General features: G+C 33.9%; 1 protein-coding gene across 2 annotated transcripts in view; it reads right to left on the bottom strand.

The window, feature by feature from the left end:
- Nucleotides 1–778: 778 nt before the first annotated feature.
- Nucleotides 779–19,849, bottom strand: part of SHOC2 (SHOC2 leucine rich repeat scaffold protein) — a 92,441-nt gene continuing 73,370 nt past the window's right edge. For both annotated transcript variants that reach the window (XM_030941331.1, XM_010370333.2), the window contains exons 4-9: nt 13,901–14,031; nt 9,685–9,873; nt 7,153–7,275; nt 5,116–5,253; nt 4,669–4,786; nt 779–2,842 (exon numbers count right to left, since the gene is read on the bottom strand). In XM_030941331.1, coding sequence (XP_030797191.1) covers nt 2,634–2,842; nt 4,669–4,786; nt 5,116–5,253; nt 7,153–7,275; nt 9,685–9,873; nt 13,901–14,031 — 908 coding nt within the window. In that variant the 3' untranslated portion in view covers nt 779–2,633. The remainder of the gene's footprint in view (nt 2,843–4,668; nt 4,787–5,115; nt 5,254–7,152; nt 7,276–9,684; nt 9,874–13,900; nt 14,032–19,849) is intronic.

Genomic DNA, 19,849 nt, shown 5'->3' with positions numbered 1-19,849 from the left:
TGTATTTTTCCTTCCTGTATCATCTACTGTTTTCATTTATATCTATAAAGTTCATAAATTATTTAGCACCTCCTCCTTTCTGTATAAAATAATCATGTGGGATTTAGAAAGTATTAAACTCTCACAAAAGGACAGGCTGACATTACCATTGCCATTTTTCTGCTACATATTAACAAAAAGCAAAGTTTAGAGCAATGTTTTTATAATGTAACATCCTTGAACATTCTTATTTGCTGAGTCTCATGGAGAGACTAAATGTAATTTCTTTAAAAGAAAGGAAAATTTTTGGACATGCCAATTAGTCCCATTGCAGTTTCAGGAAAAAGTATTAGCTCAGATGTAGTCTTCAACAATATCCCTTATTATATTCAAACTATTTAAATATTAAATATCTTGATTTCACAGGGATATCTTAATCAGAGTTCATTTTAGTTTCTTGGTAGAAATAATGAAATTTGTGGGCTCTTACAAGGTGACAGACTACAGAGGATATGTTTTATACTTCTTCAAAATTTTTTATAATTTGTCATTATATTGCTTACACATAGCATGACTTCTACATGTAAGACCGATCATTTTACATTTCTGTTACAGATTAACATAAATAAAGGTGGAACAAAAATGCTTTTAAAACTCTATTTTCATTTTAAGAAATAATAACCATTTTTTTTTTTTAAGAAAAGACATTTAGTTACTACCTTTAAAGTTCAAGTTCCATCATCTTAATACATAAACATACCTGGATACGGAATTTAAAAAACCACACATACACACAAGCTCTAGGTAGAGCTGTAATAAACAAATTCCTTTTATAAACAAAATTTTAACTGAAAAGCCACAGTAGATGGGGGGGAAAAAAAAGAAGAAAGGATATTACTTGGTAAAATCCAGTGACATCTACAATAGTTTTACAGCACATTTAAGCATTCTAGGGTTTTATATCTTCACCAGCCTTCCATTTCTTAGTTGATCCTTATAAAATCTCTAATTACAAACATAGGTTTGATCTCAAACCTAGTCATGAATTTGAGTGCCAGGAAAAGCAGAACAACAGTCCAAATTTCTATCTTAATATCACAGCCTTAATTCAAAAATGGTTTTGTGTAAAACATAACGCCCAACTAAATGGAAAAAAAAAACACAAGCAGCAATATGTAATTATACAAAATAGTTATTAATTATATATGAAGTGTTTTTTAGGATGACATCCAGAACGCAACTTGCTCTGAGACTCCTCAATAATCAAATTGACTTAGACCAACAATACTGCTAAGTATTAAAAGCAGTGAAGCAAAAGAAAATATATCAAATAGTACATGCACATCTTACAGAACTTCCACTGAACTCCCCAATGGCTTCTATGCAATGTGCCTCTTTTCCATAACTGTATTAACAAATACCAAGAAAGGAAAGATGAGATTAAAAGTAATGATACTGAACTGAATTGTTTGAAGCCAGTGCCCCACATGTGGGGAAAGTGCATTTAGTTCAGCAGCAATACAGCACAGTGTGAAGATATTGTGCTTAGACACAGATATTCCAGAATTGAAAGATGTACAAGGCAAGTCAAGATATAAAACCATAGCACACTGTTAAACAACCTTGAAACATACATATATTGCAGTTTTCAAAGAAAGACATTCATGTCATTGTACAAGGATAGGAAGAAATCCTTAAAGTTACCTACTGTAGTTTATGATATAATAAATACATATCTATATAGCATTGTATATACATATATAGATTGTGTGTGTTTATATGTAATTTATTTGCCAAATTATCCTGTTAGTTTCTGTGGATCTGCAACTTTCAGGAATGAAAAAACTCCTTTTCACTACACGTTTCTCTTCCCCCAAACTTAAAAAATATTCATACTAGAAAAGGTCTCAATACCCTTCTCCTACCCCAAAGATTCACTTCAGGTATTTCGCTTCACAACTCATCAGAGAAGCACAATTAAAGAAATTCTAGATTTTCAACTGTAACTTTTCACTTTGCCAGTTTTTGGTTTTTTTTTTAACAAGCAAATACCTTTCACTATTTAAACCAGCTGATGCAAATTCTTTAGCAGAGGATTCAAACTCTAGATTTGACTGAATAAAACAGAGCAAATCAAAACAAACAAACAAAAATCCAGTGATTTACTCTGACTGTAAACAATACATAAAATTTAAATCTCAAATCTCAAAATAAGTTAAAGAAAAATTCTACTTTCAGGGCCTACAATACTATAAAGATACAACAATTGGTAAGGGGAAAATATATATGAAAAGTTGCAACAAAATTGTTTGCCCATTATTTTTCCTAAGAGAAAGTATATCTAACTATACTACCTCTGTCCCTTAAATTTAATAACTTCATAATTTGTTGGCAAATGTTTTAAGCAAACTGGCATATCAGAATACACAACAGAAAAACATCCATCATATTCAGCAAAGAAAACTTATATAAGCCTTTTGTACAGAATTTAAAAAAAATTCTAAATGGCTATGATTCCTCTATTAGCATAAACACATAATGCAATTTTTATAAATCTGCCATATAACAATATCTACATAAATAGATACAGATATAGATAAGAAACATTAATGGCAGTCTATTTTTGAACAGTGTGTGGGACCAGCAGATTTGTATCAGACCATGGCACGATACGGACCCTGCATCTTTAAGAACTGAATGATGAAAGAAGGCCCCCCAGCAACAATCTGAGGTGGAAGGTGACTGAGTGGACAGTTCTCAATACTCATGATTGAAAGCTTGCTACAGAGTGCCAGCTCAAAGGGAAGGCTATGCAGGTTGGGGTTGTCATTCAAATACAGTTCTTCTAGGTTCTCCAGTGTACCTGTTAAAAAAAAAAAAAATCAAATCAATTATTTTTTTAAAAATTAGTTGCTATTTTAAAAGTTCAACCGGGCATGATGCTATTCTGGTCACTACATATACTGAGCACACATTTCCCTTAATTCTCCTTTCTTAACTTTAAAACTCTACAACCATGGATCTCAAATTTTGCTGCATATTCAAATCAACTTGGAAGACTTTTTAAACTCCTGATGTCCAGCTCACACTCCATACAAACTAAATAAATTAGAACCCCTTCCTTTATGGTAGGTCTTCAAGCTTGGAGAGCTTTGTATTTTGAAAGTACATATGCCCCATCTCCAGAGATTCTGTTTGGGATAGTTTGGCACATATATAATACTTACTTATATATATTTTTAAACTCCAAAGGTGAGCTTATTATATATTCAATGTCTATAACCACTTTTCTGTTGTAGATGTAACATTTTCTCAAATTAATAAATTTCTTATGTGCAAAAGTTTTATTACTTAATATGAACCTTTCACTGAGAGTTATCACATGTATGGCAGTAAGCCAAAACTCGATTTATGTAGACCTTTAAAATTTTTTTCTTAGACTATCTTAGGATACTTGTATTCTCTAGGAAAATGTCTCAAGCAATTAAATGAGATCAGGTGAATATATATACTAGAAATATATGTGTAAATTTGCCTCATGTGTTTCCAATTTTTAAATTTCAAAATTCAGAATATTTGACAGTGGTATTTATTAGAAAACTAACAGAAATAATAACTAGTATGTAATCAATGTGTTTACATGTAAGATACTTAAGCTTCAGAACAACCCTATGAGAAATTACTATTACCATCATTATTTTACAGGTAAGAAACTTGAGGCTTAGGGAGTTTACATACCTTATCTAAAGTCACAAAGCCAATAAGCAGCAGGGCTAGATTTTGAATGGTCAACCATCTCCAAAACCATTTTTTTTTTTTAATTATACTTTAAGTTCTGGGGTACATGTACACAACATGCAGGTTTGTTACATACGTATACATGTGCCATTTTGGTGTGCTGCACCCATTAACTCATCATTTACATTAGGTATATCTCCTAATGCTATTCCTCTCCCCTCCCCCAACTCCACAACAAGCCTTGGTGTATGATGCTCCCCACCCTGTTTCCAAGTGTTCTCACTGTTCACTTCCCACCTATGAATGAGAACATGTGGTGTTTACTAACCTATAGCTCCTGTGGGACGCTGCACTACAGATGGAAGAACATAATGCACAGAATTACTAATTTAAAAGCTAACATTTAATTACCATGTGACCTTAATCAAGTAATTCTCTTTATAAAGCAAGATTACAACTTGCACTGTCTAAAATTCCAGGTGGTCATGTATATTACATAAAATAATGGAAATGAAAACACTTGGAAAATGTTAAGTATTCCCAAATGTTAATATTGGTTAAATATTAGTATCAATTCTAAAATCTCATAAAGAAATGTTCTTTTGGCATAAAACATTACGAATTTAATTCAACCCTGTGTAATTTTTAAATTTAGAAGGAATATAAAATAACTTCTAAATTGAGGTTATACATAAAACCTAACGGAAATGTAAGTATTCCAAAACATTCTCAAATACAGCATTAATCTTAAAACCAATCCTAACAGCCTTTAGGAATCCTAACCAAAACCAATCAACAATCAACCATCAGTGCTCTATTAAAAAAAAAAATCTTAAGCCTGATATAACCTCAGTTTAAAAAACAATAGATTTGTCATATTTATCTGATATACTGCTTGAATGCACAAGAGCAACTTATTAGTACAGAGTCAAGCATTCATAGGGTTCATACCAATTTCTTCAGGAAGGTGAGTAAGCAGGTTCTCTCCAAGACCCAGATGTGTGAGATTAGTAAGGTGACCAATGCCTCTGGGAAGAGTGGTCAACTGGTTGTTTGTCAAGACTAATTTCTAAAAGATTAACAAAATAAAAGACAGTTACAAATATATTTCCTACATTTAATGTAAATTAAAATAATATGTCTAAACAATAAAATAAATAAACAGGGAAACTAGATTGGAAAGAATGAGAATCACTTACGTTACATATTTTTCTTTCACAAAATATCATTTGTTAGGAAAACGAAGCCAGGTTATATGAACATAAAACTCAGCCCTAATACTAGAATAGGAAAGTCTATCTGATCCAAGAATTACATCAAAATCTTAAGAAAAATGTGCAATTTAGAATGGATTCCAAAAACTTTATATAACTACAAAACCACCAGGATAATGTTTACCTGTAAATCCTTAAGATATGCAATTTCATTTGGCAAGGATTCCAATTTGTTCTCTTCCAGATCTAACTCTCTTAACTTCCTAAGGTTTCCAAGACCATGGGGAAGCTTCTTTAGAAGATTGTTTGATAAGATAAGAACCTAATGAGAAATTATTGATAATTTTTAGCAAATCATGAAATGAAATTATATGCTACCATTGTGTGGCTTAAAATCTATTAAGCAATGCTTATTTTCCAAACAGTGAATATTAAGGGTAATGTTCAATTATATAACATATAAAATATTTAACTTACTTTTCTAAAAAAATCACCATAGTTATTAGAAAAGAGATTTTACTTGATTATATCAAAACTAATGAAAACAAAAGAAGCAATTTAATTTTAACTACATTCCAAAAAAATTACTGAATAGTTAAACAAATGTTTATCTAATAGGAAACTATTTATTCAAAACCCTTACAAACCATTACTAAAGGAAGGTAAAAACTAAATTCTAAACTTGCTATATCAATCCACTGTATTTATTATCTGTCGTGTACTTATTACATTGAAAGCATCCTAGAAGATACTGAAGAGGGGGAAAATGGCAGAGGAAGATAGCCTTTGTTCCGATAAAGTTACAAACTAGCAGAAAAGACGGAGACAATACTGGGTTGGGAGAAAAAGCAACAGGTAAAACAGATATGTAAGGTTCTGGGTAAGTTTTTATGTTCATTTATTTTCCCTAATGTTATACCATCCATAACAAATACATACAATAAGTCCGAGAAAATAATAACAGCAGTCACCATGTGACTTCACTATTTGCAAGGCACTGCACTAAATGTATTATGTGCATTATTGCATTTAATCCTAATTACAACTCTACAAGATAAATACTCTTATCCCCATTTCACAGCTTAAGAAACTGAAGCTTAGGTAAGTTAAGTACATAAATATACAAAGATAATTACACTCAGCTTTGTTTGACTTCAAAGCCCATGTTTTTAGCCATTAAACCACACTATTTCACCTTATTAAATAATTTAAAAATTAGATCTTTAAAAAACATGGATATGAAGGAAATTTTAAAAAATATATTTACTATTAGTAAGCGTTTTCACCAAGAGATGAAAACTCTAGGAACTCAGAAGCAGGAGAAATCATCCTTAACTGAAGAGGTGAAAATAAAATGGATCTTTTTTTTTTTTTTTTTTTTTTGAGACAGAGTCTCGCTCTGTCGCCTGGGCTGGAGTGCAGTGACAGGATCTCAGCTCACTGCAAGCTCCGCCTCCCAGGTTTACGCTATTCTCCTGCCTCAGCCTCCCGAGTAGCTGGGACTACAGGCGCCAGCCACCTCGCCCGGCTAGCTTTTTGTATTTTTTAGTAGAGACGGGGTTTCACCGTGTTAGCCAGGATGGTCTCGATCTCCTGACCTCGTGATCCGCCCGTCTCGGCCTCCCAAAGTGCTGGGATTACAGGCTTGAGCCACCGCGCCTGGCCAAAATGGATCTTTAGTCATGGAAAAACATACTAAAAGAAAAAAGGGGATGATAAGAGGGCATTCTAGATACAGAAAACAATAGGACTAAGCTTAGAGGGCTAGAAATAGGCATACCAGATTTACAACAAAGACAATAATCAATGAGTAAATAAAATAGCAGGTGGGTAATTAGGATGAAAAAGTATGATAAAGCATTCTAAATGACAGTCTGAGAATCGATAATTATTTTGGTAGACAATGGTGTAGTTTTTAAATAGACTAAAGAAAAAAATTGTTCTAAAAGATGCTTTTACAGAACTTTTCTTTTAGAGATATTAATATTTTATGGCACTCAAACATACCAACTTTTAGTAGGCAAGAGAAATTCAAAAGGACTGAATCTAGACTACTTAAGTCAACACTTCATTATCCTATTAGAGTTGTATGTTTAAGTGAGTTCTAACATTTCTAATTATAATCTTCACCCAAACAGAAATTGTTTATTTCAATTTGAAATTTTTAAATGAGGTAAGTATGGAAGGTTCTGAGGTGCTCTAATTGCTCATTTATACTAACCTCAAGAGAAACAAGACCAGACACATCCTCAGGGATCTTTGTGAGCTGATTAGTGGCTAAATTCAATTCTACCATACTGGTCCAAGTTCCAAAATCCAAGGGAAGTGATGTTAATTGATTGTCCTGGCAAAGACAAAAAGAAGCATCCAAGGTAGAACCACAAAAACAAAGTTCCATATACACCTGTTGCTTCAGAAAGAGAATTCTTAATTAAACAAAATCTTACTTTCCTTTTTGATATTTAAATATAGAAAGAAAAAAAATCAGCAACAGAAAACTCTAAGCCTCCAAAGTTTTTTATACAGTAATGAGGCTTTTATTTGGGAGTTAAACTGGAAGTTTGTTCCTTATGTGATTGTAATGGTAATAGAAAAATACACTATACAGAGAAACACTGGAGATTTCAAAGATCCTATAAATATGTTTTTACCATTTCACAATATGTAGAAATCACTGAATAAAATATAAATGCTCAAATAAAGATATGAAAACAATAGAATAAGACACATCTAATCACATCTCATGAGGAAACCGGAATGAACTCAGGAATTCTTGAGGTGCTAAGCAGTAAAGTAGGGGAGGAAAAATAGTCTTAAAAAGACAACAAATTAAATCATTAAAACACGAATCAGGTATTTACCATTTCACTTTAAAAATCCATAAGAAAAAAATGGTAAAATATATTCATCGCTGAAACAGAGGAAACAGTAAATATGGTCTTAACTTGGTTTAAAAATTAGACACGGCTGTTCACAGAAAAAAAGTATGCTACTTTTATTCATTTATAAAGTACACTTTCATCAATAACGACTTGTACCACATTGTTATGTGTTAGGGGTACTGGTATTGGGAGAGGATAATCAACACCCCAACCAGCTCAATACCAACGATATATGCCAGTATGTTAACAGTGATGCTACCTCAGTGGCAGTATTACTTTATATCCTTTATGTCAATCTGTATCTTTAAAATTAGCTGCATTGCACATGGATTGTCTCATTTCACACAAAATGACCCATAAAAGAAATCCCAAGTAGCAAACATTCTTTTGAAAACCAACTTTTTCTTTTATTGTAATATTTAAACTTGTTATCTATTTAATATTTAAGCTTATTGCCTATGTATGCCTAAACTACTGACACTTATAGTATGATTTATAAGGTATTTTCATTTTTAAAAATTTACTACTGGTACTTACATGCAAATGCATAAACTAATGAACATCTGAACCACTGTGTTTTAAGCCTATTACTACAAAATGAATATTCAGAATCAACACCATTACCACTGCTAAATCTCATATAACCAGACTGATTAACAAGAAATTTTACAATTGTTAAAACTGTAAGAGCATCTTGAATTTCCATTAGTTTACTTATTATATACTTCCAAAGAATCATCATAAAAGATACATACCATATTTATGAGCAAGTGTGGATGAAATTTAAAAATTGTACATTTAAGATTATAGTTTAAAGAACCACAACTATGTTCAAACGGTTCATCATGACAGGAAGAATACTATTAGCTATGTGGTCAATTCAGTTATCTTCTTTGGGCCTAAAGTTTGTCCAGTACAAATTAAATCACTGAACTTGGTAATTTCCCATTTGTTTTCTCCTTTTGCAATAAATTGCATTACAAAGGTGAAACTTGATCACTGTAAGCAAAAGGAAACTAATGTTCACCCATAAATAATTCTGATCTCTAAACATTTTGGCAAAAACCAGCTATATGTATAAATATAAAGATCTTTAATATATAATTAAGCATATTAAAAACAGCTTTCAAAAGCTCTCGGTGGGAAAAGATTTTTTACATGCTTTAACTTTCTTCCACTTGATAAAATGAGAATATTTCAACTAGTATGTAGTGTTCTTTTAGACCAAAATATCATTTTTAATGGCTCCACAGTATTTCACTAAAGACACTTAACAAAATTAAATCTCTATTAATAAGTTGGTACCTATGAAATAGATAGCTCTGCAATACATATCCCTACAACTATACTTTTATAGACATTCATATTTCCTATTTTGTGGGGGATAGGGAACAGGTTCTTGCTCTCTTGACCAGGCTGGAGTGCAGTGGTGCCACCATAACTCACTGCAGCCTTGAACTCCCAGGCTCAAGCAATCCTTCTGCCCCAGCCTTCCATGTAGCTGGTACCACAGGCCAGCTAATTTTTAAAAATTTTTTTGCGAGACAAGGTCTCACTATATTGCCCAAGCTGGTCTTGAACTCCTAGCCTCCAGGGATCCTCCCACCTTAGCCTTCCAAAGCACTGGGATTACAGGTGCATCAGCCACTGAGCTGGACAATGATTATTTCTTTAGGACAAATTCCTAAGGGTATGCACAGTTCTAAGATATTTGTTATCTGATACAAAGTACCCTGAAATGTCTTATTATCAGTTTAGACCCATTAGCAAGGTACAAGTACCCACTCCCCACACAATTAGAGAAAACATAAATATTAGTGGAAGTACCAGTTAAAGCAATTCCTTCCCCTAACAAACAAATATATGCTTACCTTCATATTCAGCTTACTTAATACTTTTGCTCTGGAGAAAATTCCAAATGGAATTTTATTGATTCGATTGTGTTCCATGTTGAGGGAATAGATGGTAGAAAACTGAGATGGACCACCCACTGGATATAACTGGAAGCAATTCCTAGCTAAGGTCAAACTATTCAGTTTCACAAGACTTGATAAAAGACTCTGTAAAAATAAAATAAAATAAAATAAAAATAAACATAAGAATTAGAACTGTGATGAGACTCATTTTGTATAGAACAGCAGTCTCAACACAAATGCCTCAAAGGACTTTGGGGGTGACAAATGACAAAGACTGGTTGGGGCAGTCTGTGACACCTCTTTACAGGGACAGTCACTACATAGCTCTAGCAGATTGGTGCCTTGCAGAAATGTGGAACCAATGTAGACGTCCAGATTTTATAGGAGGAAACAGAACATTTTTCCAATTTTTATTCTTTGGCTTCAATTTATTTAAAACACTGTATGGAATAAGGAAAACATGTCTGTGTGTGAGAGGCGCCTCATGGGTGACTAATTTGAAATTTCTACATTGCAGAAACTTTAGTGTCAGACAGTTCCAGGTCTGAGTCCTGCCTCTGCCACGGGCTGTACCACAAATCCTACCTAGTCTTAAGTTATATACCTATCTCTAAATTATTAAGATTAACATAATGATTCCTTTTAGGGAACATTAAATTCAGGAGATTATGCTTCCTGATACTGTATAATACACCGCTTTTCTATATGGTAAAATTTCTGAGGGCATATATGTACCCATTAAACAAGTATTTACTTAGCACATAACCCCATCTTCTCCTACTTTAGCCTCCCACCATTTAACCAAAGTATTGAATATTCAGGTATTACCAAAGAATCTCTGCAGTTAAGAAGATTAAGTTCTATTTATAGAAGTACACAGATAAGAAATTAGAAAATAATATATGACTGTATATAATCAATAATCAATTATATAGAATAGGCTCATGCTATTCAGTCTGGGCCAAGGAAAAGCAATATCAGCATCCCCTGGGAGCTTGTGAGAAATGCAGACACTTGGGCCCCACCCCCACTGAATCATAATATGCATTTTAACAAGATTCCCAGGTGATCTGCATGCTCATTAACATCTGAGAAATACTAGTACAGGCTATAAACTGTTTTGAAACTTGACTCTATCTTTAAGTAGCTTGTGACTTTGGCAAGTTATTTTTCTGAACCTAGTGTATCATTATTTAAATAATGATATTTTATGGGTCATAGGGAAGACTAAAAGCGATAAAATACATAAATAACTTCACAATACCTAGCAGGGAGTAAGTGCTTAAATTTTAAATCCTTTCTCTATTTAAATTCAAAGCAAGGAATACTGGAATAACTGGAAAAATAGGATGAAAGTTGACAGCTACATCTTGAAGGATGAAAACATTTTAAAATACTCAGAGAAATAGAAGAAACACTCTAGATTCAAAGTAAAAGCACAAGCAGGGGAGAAGCAAGCACTGTGTGAGGTATGTATGTTTTTTAAATAATGTTCAAACTTCAGCTGTCCACCATCAGCAAATTGAAAACTTAGTACTTGAGGTGACAGTATAATTGCCAAAGCCATCTGAAGGAATGAAGTAACTATATAATTGAGGATATACCTATACAGAGAACTGAAACTTGTTTCTTTATACTATATCTTAAGAAGCTACCCTTAAAATCTGTGTATTGTTGTACACAAACAAAAGGAACAACAGAGGTAAAACTGTGGCAAGAAAACTGCGTGGCAGTCGATTCACGAAAAATCTCTACAGCTACTCAATTGAAAATAAAGGAGTTTTACTGAGCCTCATGGCAAAAAATGTGTTTCTTTTTATTCTTACAACTGACTTTATTGAACTGACTCATATGATAAAAAATGTTAATATTGAGTATATTTGAGAAGGGGCAACAAGAAGGCACCTCTTCGAGCTCTCATTTCTTAGTCACATTGTGAAACGGGTTGCTTTTTTTTTTTGGTTAGAATCACACACATCTAGGCTCCTATTTTATACCTTCTACTAAGTTTTGTCAACTTTGGTGAATTAATTAGATAATCAATATACCTCTTACCATACTTCCAGAAAAATATTTAAGGTAACAAATTTGGCCAAAAATATAACCTCTCTTAAGCCTTATTTTGCTGCTTGATGAGGATACTCCAATAACTAGTAGGTTTATGACAAAGATTAAATGAGATAGTACATGTAGAGTACCTAGACTCATGCCTTGGGACTATGTGGTTCAAATTATTAAGTTCCTTTTACTTATATGTATACATCTACATTAAAATAAGTCCATTTTCAGACAGTCTTCAAATGACAAAATAGTCATTTTAGCAGCTCTGATTTCAGCTATTTAATATGCCCTTATTGAAAACCACTTTCATAATTTCTTGCCTAACCCAGCTTGAGTATCTTATAAGTGCTGTCTAATGGATTTCACTGTTTTCCTTACTATAAATGCAGATAATTTCACATTTGCATTGAGACTATGCTGCTTCCAAAGCACACTGATTACTTTTAAATTAAGATTTCATACTTTCCCATATTCAGTGGGACTAGGAGTGGGGCCCAAGAGTCCACATTTCTAACAAGCTCCCAGGAAAATCCATATTTCCTAACAGGTACCCAGTAATTATTAGTTTCACTTCACTGACAATAAGACTGGATATGTATTAATTTAAATTTTTTCACTTATTTTTTTTTTTTGAGACAAAGTCTCCCTCTGTTGCCCAGGCCGGAGTGCAGTGGCGTGACCTCAGCTCACTGCAATCTCTGCCTCCTGGGTTCAAGTCATTCTCCTACCTCAGCCTTCTGAGTAGTTGGGATTACAGGTGCCCGCCACCTCACCCAGTTAATTTTTTGTATTTTTAATGGAGATGGGGTTTTGCCAAGTTGGCCAGGCTGGTCTTGAGCTCCTAACCTCAAGTGATCCACCTGCCTCGGCCTCCCAAAGTGCTGGGATTACAAGTATTAGCTACAGCGCCTGGCCTTAAAGAATCTTTGTTCTTAATTCGATCACACACACACATACTCAGAAAAACTACCAAGCCAAAACATAGGAGCAGCACTTACGTAAGACATTTTTTGTTAAAAAAAAAAAGACTTTGCAAAGCTCAATCAATCAGTAAGTCCACAATTCTTTTGTTACATTACTACAGTAAGATATGCTTGAACAACTATAAGCAAACATGCATTGTTGACATGCTAAAATAGGTAGGAAAATAAGGAAAGTCAATAGTAAAAGACTAATAATAATATTGATAAAGACAACTTTAAAAGAAGAGTATTATATTGGCTGGCCGCGGTGGCTTACGCCTGTAATCTCAGCACTTTGGGAGGCCGAGGCAGGTAGACCACTTGAGGTCAAGAGCTCAAGATCAGCCTGGCCAACACAGTGAAACCCCCATCTCTACTAAAAATACAAAATTAGCCTGGTGTGGTAGTGCCTTTTATCCCAATTACTTGGGAGGCTGAGGCAGGAAAATCACTTGAACCTGGAAGGCAGAGGTTGCAGCTGAGCTGAGATCGTGCCATTGCACTCCAGCCTGGGCAACGGAAGCTAAACTCCGCCTCAAAAAAAAAAAAAAGTATTATATCTTACCCAATTAATCCTTAAGCAAAATAAGTGAAAATACTTTTCTAATAGAATCAACAAAACCTAAAAATGTGTTTTAAAAAAAGATTCTGGCGATTGTTTTATACTAAATAGGCCTTAATATTATTGCACAAACAAGGTAATAATTTGAGTCACAGGAGAATTGTTGCTAATATTAATTTTGATGATAGATAGTGCATTCTGTGTCACTTATCATCTTTCTTTTTATAACTGAACTGGATAGGGTAGATGAATTTTAAAACCAGCCATATAGCTTTTCCTTAATACCTTTACTGGTCAGTTCCTAAAATGAAATGAGATTTACATGGTGCTAAAGTAGAATACAGCACACTTACTTTTCTCCTAGTTTTTCCCTTTTTCTTTGCATTAAGAAAAATAAAAATAGGTTCATATACCCATTCTTTCTTGTTTGGAGTTACTTTAGCAGTGGTGGTACATCCACAGCATACTCATTATTTAAACAATCTCAATCACCAAATTATTTACCCTGCTATAAAGATTTACTAGCTTTCCTTGAATTATCTTGCAGACTCACTTCAAATCTTGTTTTCTCTAATCCACTTCTTACCTCTGGTAAAGTAGAAATGTTATTGTTCTCTAAATTTAATTCTTCAAGTGCACTGCATTTTGATAATGATCTGGGTATTGCTGACAGTCTGTTATATCTCAGACCAAGACGACTTAAACTGGACAGGTTTCCTGTAAACACACACAATAAAAGAAATTTATTTTTTACAAAATCTGATGAGCCTCTCACTGTCACAGGCTATCTACTAACTATTTAAAAATTAAAGTACTGTTTCAGCAAGATCCTTAACTTCTAGCACAAGGAACCCACACTACACTATCGATTAGGATGAAACTGAAATCACTTTTATGCTCACTTGTCTCAGAGAAATAAGGAAATATACAGCTATAAGTTAGTTTTTAAATGAACAAAGTATTCGCATACTTTAACAAGTTAACCTTTAGATAAGACCTAATTTAACTGCATCAAAGCTGTGTATATTTTAAACTTACAATAATTATTCCATTTGTTCTATGTTATGATGATCCAATTTAGAACAAGTGGTTATATATAAGTATGTACACGTAATTTTGGAGAAGAAATTTCCAAATATCTAAAATAGTATTGTTTAAAACATAAATTATTTACTGAGATCAGAAAGGTTCAATACTGAAAAGTTGGCCTGATGGTAAAAAATTTCTCAACCCCCTCCCCAAAACTTACAAACTGAAGTAAAAGTTAGAGTCTCTTTTATCTAAGCATATCCAGCTTGAGCACAAAATAGCCATTATTGAATTTTAAAAAAGCAGAACATTTTCTTTTCTTTTCTTTTTTGAGACTGAGTCTCACTCTACCGCCCAGGCTAGAGTACAGTGGTGTAATCTCAGCTCACTGCAACCTCCACCACCCGGGTTCAAGCGATTCTCCTGCCTCAGCCTCGCAAGTAGCTGGGATTACAGGCGCCCACCACCACACCCAGCTAATTTTTGTATTTTTAGTATAGACGGGGTTTCACCATGTTGGCCAGGCTGGTCTTCAACTCCTGACCTTAAGTGATCTGCTGCCTAGGACTCCCAAAGTGCTGGGATTACAGGCGTGAGCCACTGCGCCCAGCCGAGCATTTTATTTTCTAGGTATTTTCTACTTTTCTTGCCAAGACTACATGGCCAGCTATATATAATGAATGTATAATAACTTCTGCCATCATAAATGGTTCAACTCAAATTCAATTCTGCAAACAATATACATTAAAAATAAGTTAATTTTGATACAAAAAAAGCTAACAAGACAAGAATTTAGTCCAACATACTATTTTGCTGTGGCTGATTAATTTCTTTTTTCACTTCAAATCACAACTGTTGCTATGAGATACTTGGATGGGCCAGGTTAAAATGCCAAATGTAGCCTTTACTTTTAAATTAAACAGTTATTTCCAGTGTTAGAAATTACAGAAGTGGATGCCTGTGTCAACACTTAACTTTTTGGAGATAGTATTTTGAGGCCTTTCAGCCTTCGCAACCTCTTGATATCCATTTCTTTCCTTTTGCTTTAATCACTGTTCAAAAAGCTGTCATATGATCAACTTACTTTCTTAGATGCAATATTACAACAATACTTACAGAAAACATACATTAGTCTATAGCATAAGTTAAGCCTTGACACCTTAAGAGGGCACTCATTATGCCTCATGATCCTTATCTGGTCATCAATCATCTGCATCTTTCCTTCTTGTGGAAAGTATCAAGTGAGTGAAGTTACACATAATGAATAATTGGAGCTAATTTTTAGCCTTTACATTTTCAAGATAAGAATCAGTCACTGATAATAAAAAAATACTCCTAATTCTATGCCATAAGTTGTCAACTATAATGCAGAAAAATGTAACAACCACTTCAATTCTTCCAAATAGAACTATTCCACAGGTATGCTATGTTCATTTATTAATGCATCACTTTTGTACAATAGTGTTTGGAAACTGGGCCAAGAGTTTACTGGGTCTATCTAATTAAGTGAGATTCCAACCGGCATAAAGTTGAATACAAAAGCAACAATAAAAAACCACCACTTAGCAAAGACAAGTTAATTTAGTCTTTAAAATGCTTTGTAAATTAACTAAGGATGCTTCACTTAGTGACTTCATCAGAAGTGTCTTTCTGATGACACTCTGGTGAGACGTGTCAATTCTGCAGGAGAAAACAAAATTGACTTTCCAAAGCCTCAGAAAATTCAGTGGTTAGAAATATGAACGAAAATATTCACTAATGCTATCACTGCGTTAGGCCAGGCAGGCATGGCGGCTCACACCTGTAATCCCAGCACTTTCGGAGGTCGAGGCAAGCGGATCACTTGAGGTCAGGAGTTCAAGACCAGCCTGGTCAACACGGTGAAACCCAGTCTCTACTAAAAATACAAAATTATCCAGGCATGGTGGTGCACACCTGTAGTCCCAGCTACTTGGGAGGCTCAGGGAGGAGAAGAGCTTGAACCCGGGAGGAGGAGGTTGCCATTAGCTGAGATTGCATCATTGCACTCCAGCCTGGGCGACACAGCAAGACTCCATCTCATTTACAAAAAAAAAAAAAAAAGACAATAAAAATGTTACTTAAAAGCTGGGTTGGCAGAAAATAATTTGCTTTATGATAAAATATGTTAATTAAGTCATATATAATGGCAAAAATGGGGACAATCTAAATATTCAACAATAGAAGAATAATTATTTAAATTGGAAGCATCACAATGTAATAGAAAAACCGAAGTATTTTATATTATTTATATGTCCATGGGCAAGTTATTTAACCTGTGTCAGTTCCTTATCCATAAAGTGGAAATAATGCCACACATCTAACAGGGTGGCTCTAGGGGTCAGATATAACACGCATAAGATACTTAGCACCATTACTAACAGATACATAATAGATGTTCAATATATAATTTTCATTCTGTAGTATGTCTATATTCTGCAATATTTTGTACATATTAAAGTTGTTATAAAAAGTTTTAAGATGTGAAAGACTTTAGGTATGATGTTAAGTTGGGGGGAAAAAGCATGATAAAATTGTGTATTTTGTATGCTTTCAACAACGTAAGAAACAGGCATGCAAAAAAAGGGAAAGAAAATGTATCAAAACTAACTGTTATCTCTGCATGGCAGAATTATGGAAGAACAATTAAAAATCTGTTTCATTTTGTCTGCATTTTTCCTAATTTTCTATATTTTAAATTTTAAAAACATTTTGATAAGAATAGATCTATAATTCTAAAGTCATCCTAATTTTTAAAAAAATTGTGACATCCTTCCACCATCCTTTTTCTTTTGGATGAATATTTTACATTACAGAGATATTTTATATAATGTGACCAATTTGCATTATATGCCTGTACATGTTTTTAATAGTATATTAGACAATATATTGCAGGTTATTTCACTTAATTCTGGTTTCTAAGTCAATTTGTTTTAAAGTTCAAAATGTGCTATCTTAACAATGCAAAGACCAAGGGGGAAAATGCCAATAAACAGTATACATCATTTGCCAAATAAAGAACAAAATAAAAATGCCCAAAATTCATTTTAGAATTCCTAGTTTCCTGATATTTAACTCACTTAACTCTATGCTCTGTGATAAAGCTCTACCCACCTCTTGACAAGTGCACAGGCGCACCCACAGCACTGTGCCAATACCTCTATCGTCATGATTACACCATATTATAAATGTTTATTTCATGTCTGTGTCCATTTTTAGACTTAGTGAGCTATCCACTGTCAGAACCCTAGTGCAGAGCCAGACACTGGTTATAAGTATTTGCTGTTTACTGAGAGTTTATTATAATAAAGCAAAAATTGAGAAACATTAAAAGGGTAGGTTGTATTCTATAAAACTGTGTTTATAGAAAGGGAATAAGTATATATTTATCTAGTTAAAAATGTTTTCTAATATCAGTTTTATCCCTTCTAAGTCAGTCACAAAATTCTATTTGTATTCTCAAAATGTATTTCTCATGTTTGTCCCTTCTCCAATCCCACCCTCATCAATTTTTTTTTTTTTAAGAGACAGAGTCTGACTCTATCGACCACAGTGGAGTGCAGTGGCACAATCATGGCTAGCTGCAGCCTCAAACTCCCCGGCCTAAGGTGATCCTCCTACCTTAGCCTCTGGAGCAGCAGGGACTACAGGCATATGCCACCACACCCAGCTAATTTTTGTATATTTGTAGAGATAGAGTTTCGCCATGTTGCCCAGGCTGGTCTCAATCTCTGTGCTAAAGTGATCCACTCACCTCAGTCTCCCAAAATGCTGGGATTACAGGCGTGAGCCACTGCACCTGGCCAAAAACATTTATACTAAAAACAACCTATTTCCTATTGTATTAAATGTAAACACTCTTTGCTAGCTTCTAGGGGTCCTCATGATATACCTCCACCCATCAATCAAGCTACTTATTTAACTGCTGTAAAATTGCACAGTGCCACACAAGACATAGTCTCTTCTCTCAAGAGGCTTACAGTACAGTGGTTTATTTTCACAAATAACTATAATACTTAGTAGATTACGATAATACCCTAAAAGAAGTATGAACAAAATCTTTGAATGTTCACAGATGGGGGAGACAATTTCCAACATAAAGGATCAAAGCTGGCTTTATAAAGAAAGTGAAAAAGTTAATCTTAGAAAGAAGGAACATCTCTGTCTCTAGGAACAGGAGAGAATGAACAAAAGATGAGCAAACAGGAAAAATAAATGTAGAAGAAAGAAGTTTGGGCACTTTACATGGTAAGGGTCATCTTCTCCATAAAGTGAACACATAAGCTAAATTGTGAAAAAAAAAAGAGTATAGTGGTTTTAAGTTTTAGATAGCCATCCTGTGACATTTGATAAAAAGAAATGAAAAAGATACCTAGGAAGCAGCAGTAAGAGCCATCTGAGGGTAATCAGCAGGGACTTTACCATAACATTTGTGAAATAACTTGTCACAGTCACCAGCTAGTTGGCGAATCCAACTTGGCTCCCTATCAACAAATCTTCCTTCAAGATCTTCACTGACTTTGCTCCACTTAGTTTGTTTCCTTGACACAGAACCATGCTGTGCTCATTCTCACCTCCATGCTGTTTGACTGTCCTCACTTGTGTTCACGGACTGCATTTTTCTTCCATACTGATTCCAATGCATTTGTTCATTAAGTCATTCTTAGCCATTTTTATCAAGATCTTACTGACCTCCTTGTAAAATGAATACACCAGCATACTGTTTTCACCGTAAGTTGGCAATTAATTATATTTGGTCTTATGTTAACTGTTTCATGGATCAGTTATCTCCCTCACCAGACTGAAAACCCAGTAAGTGAGGAGCTTTGCAATATTTCTCTCCACAGAATTTGTTTCAGTGCTAAGCATACAATAGGCATTAATTCATACTTTCTTGATAATTACAAAAACTAAAACATTTCATTATTTGTCCTCCTTTCCATTAGGAACAAGACACAAAAAATTATATGAAAGGCCCATAAAAATCTATTTTCTTCAACTCATTCTTATTTTATAAAATAGCATCCAATAGAGACTTTATTGGACATAACTGAAAAACATATATGCTCATCTGGTCTATCTGAATATAAATTAATTATTCTACAAATATCTGCAGGAATTTTTCTGAGATATCCAACATCTGAGCAGTCCATACTTAGATATCAGCCGGGAAGGAACTACTAACAATTCCAACTTTCTGCATTCCTCCCACCCCACCACATCACTTTTAGTTATAAAATATGTAAATGTATCTTCCTATTTTCCTTAGATAACCATGGTTTATGGTCTGTTACATACCTATTGAGACCTGTCTCTAAGCACTTATTTATACATATAATACAGGGATTTCTTATGTTTATATGTTTGCTTTCATATAAATGAGATCATTCTATTTGCTTCTCCCCTCCCCCATATAACAGGTGATAGAAATATTTTCATGCTGAGTAAACACAGATATACCTCATTCTATTTAACCATTGTAAAGTGT

This window comes from Rhinopithecus roxellana, chromosome 11, assembly GCF_007565055.1.
Source record: "Rhinopithecus roxellana isolate Shanxi Qingling chromosome 11, ASM756505v1, whole genome shotgun sequence".
Classification (NCBI taxonomy): Eukaryota; Metazoa; Chordata; class Mammalia; order Primates; family Cercopithecidae; genus Rhinopithecus; species Rhinopithecus roxellana.
This window is presented reverse-complemented; position numbering and strand designations above follow the sequence as displayed.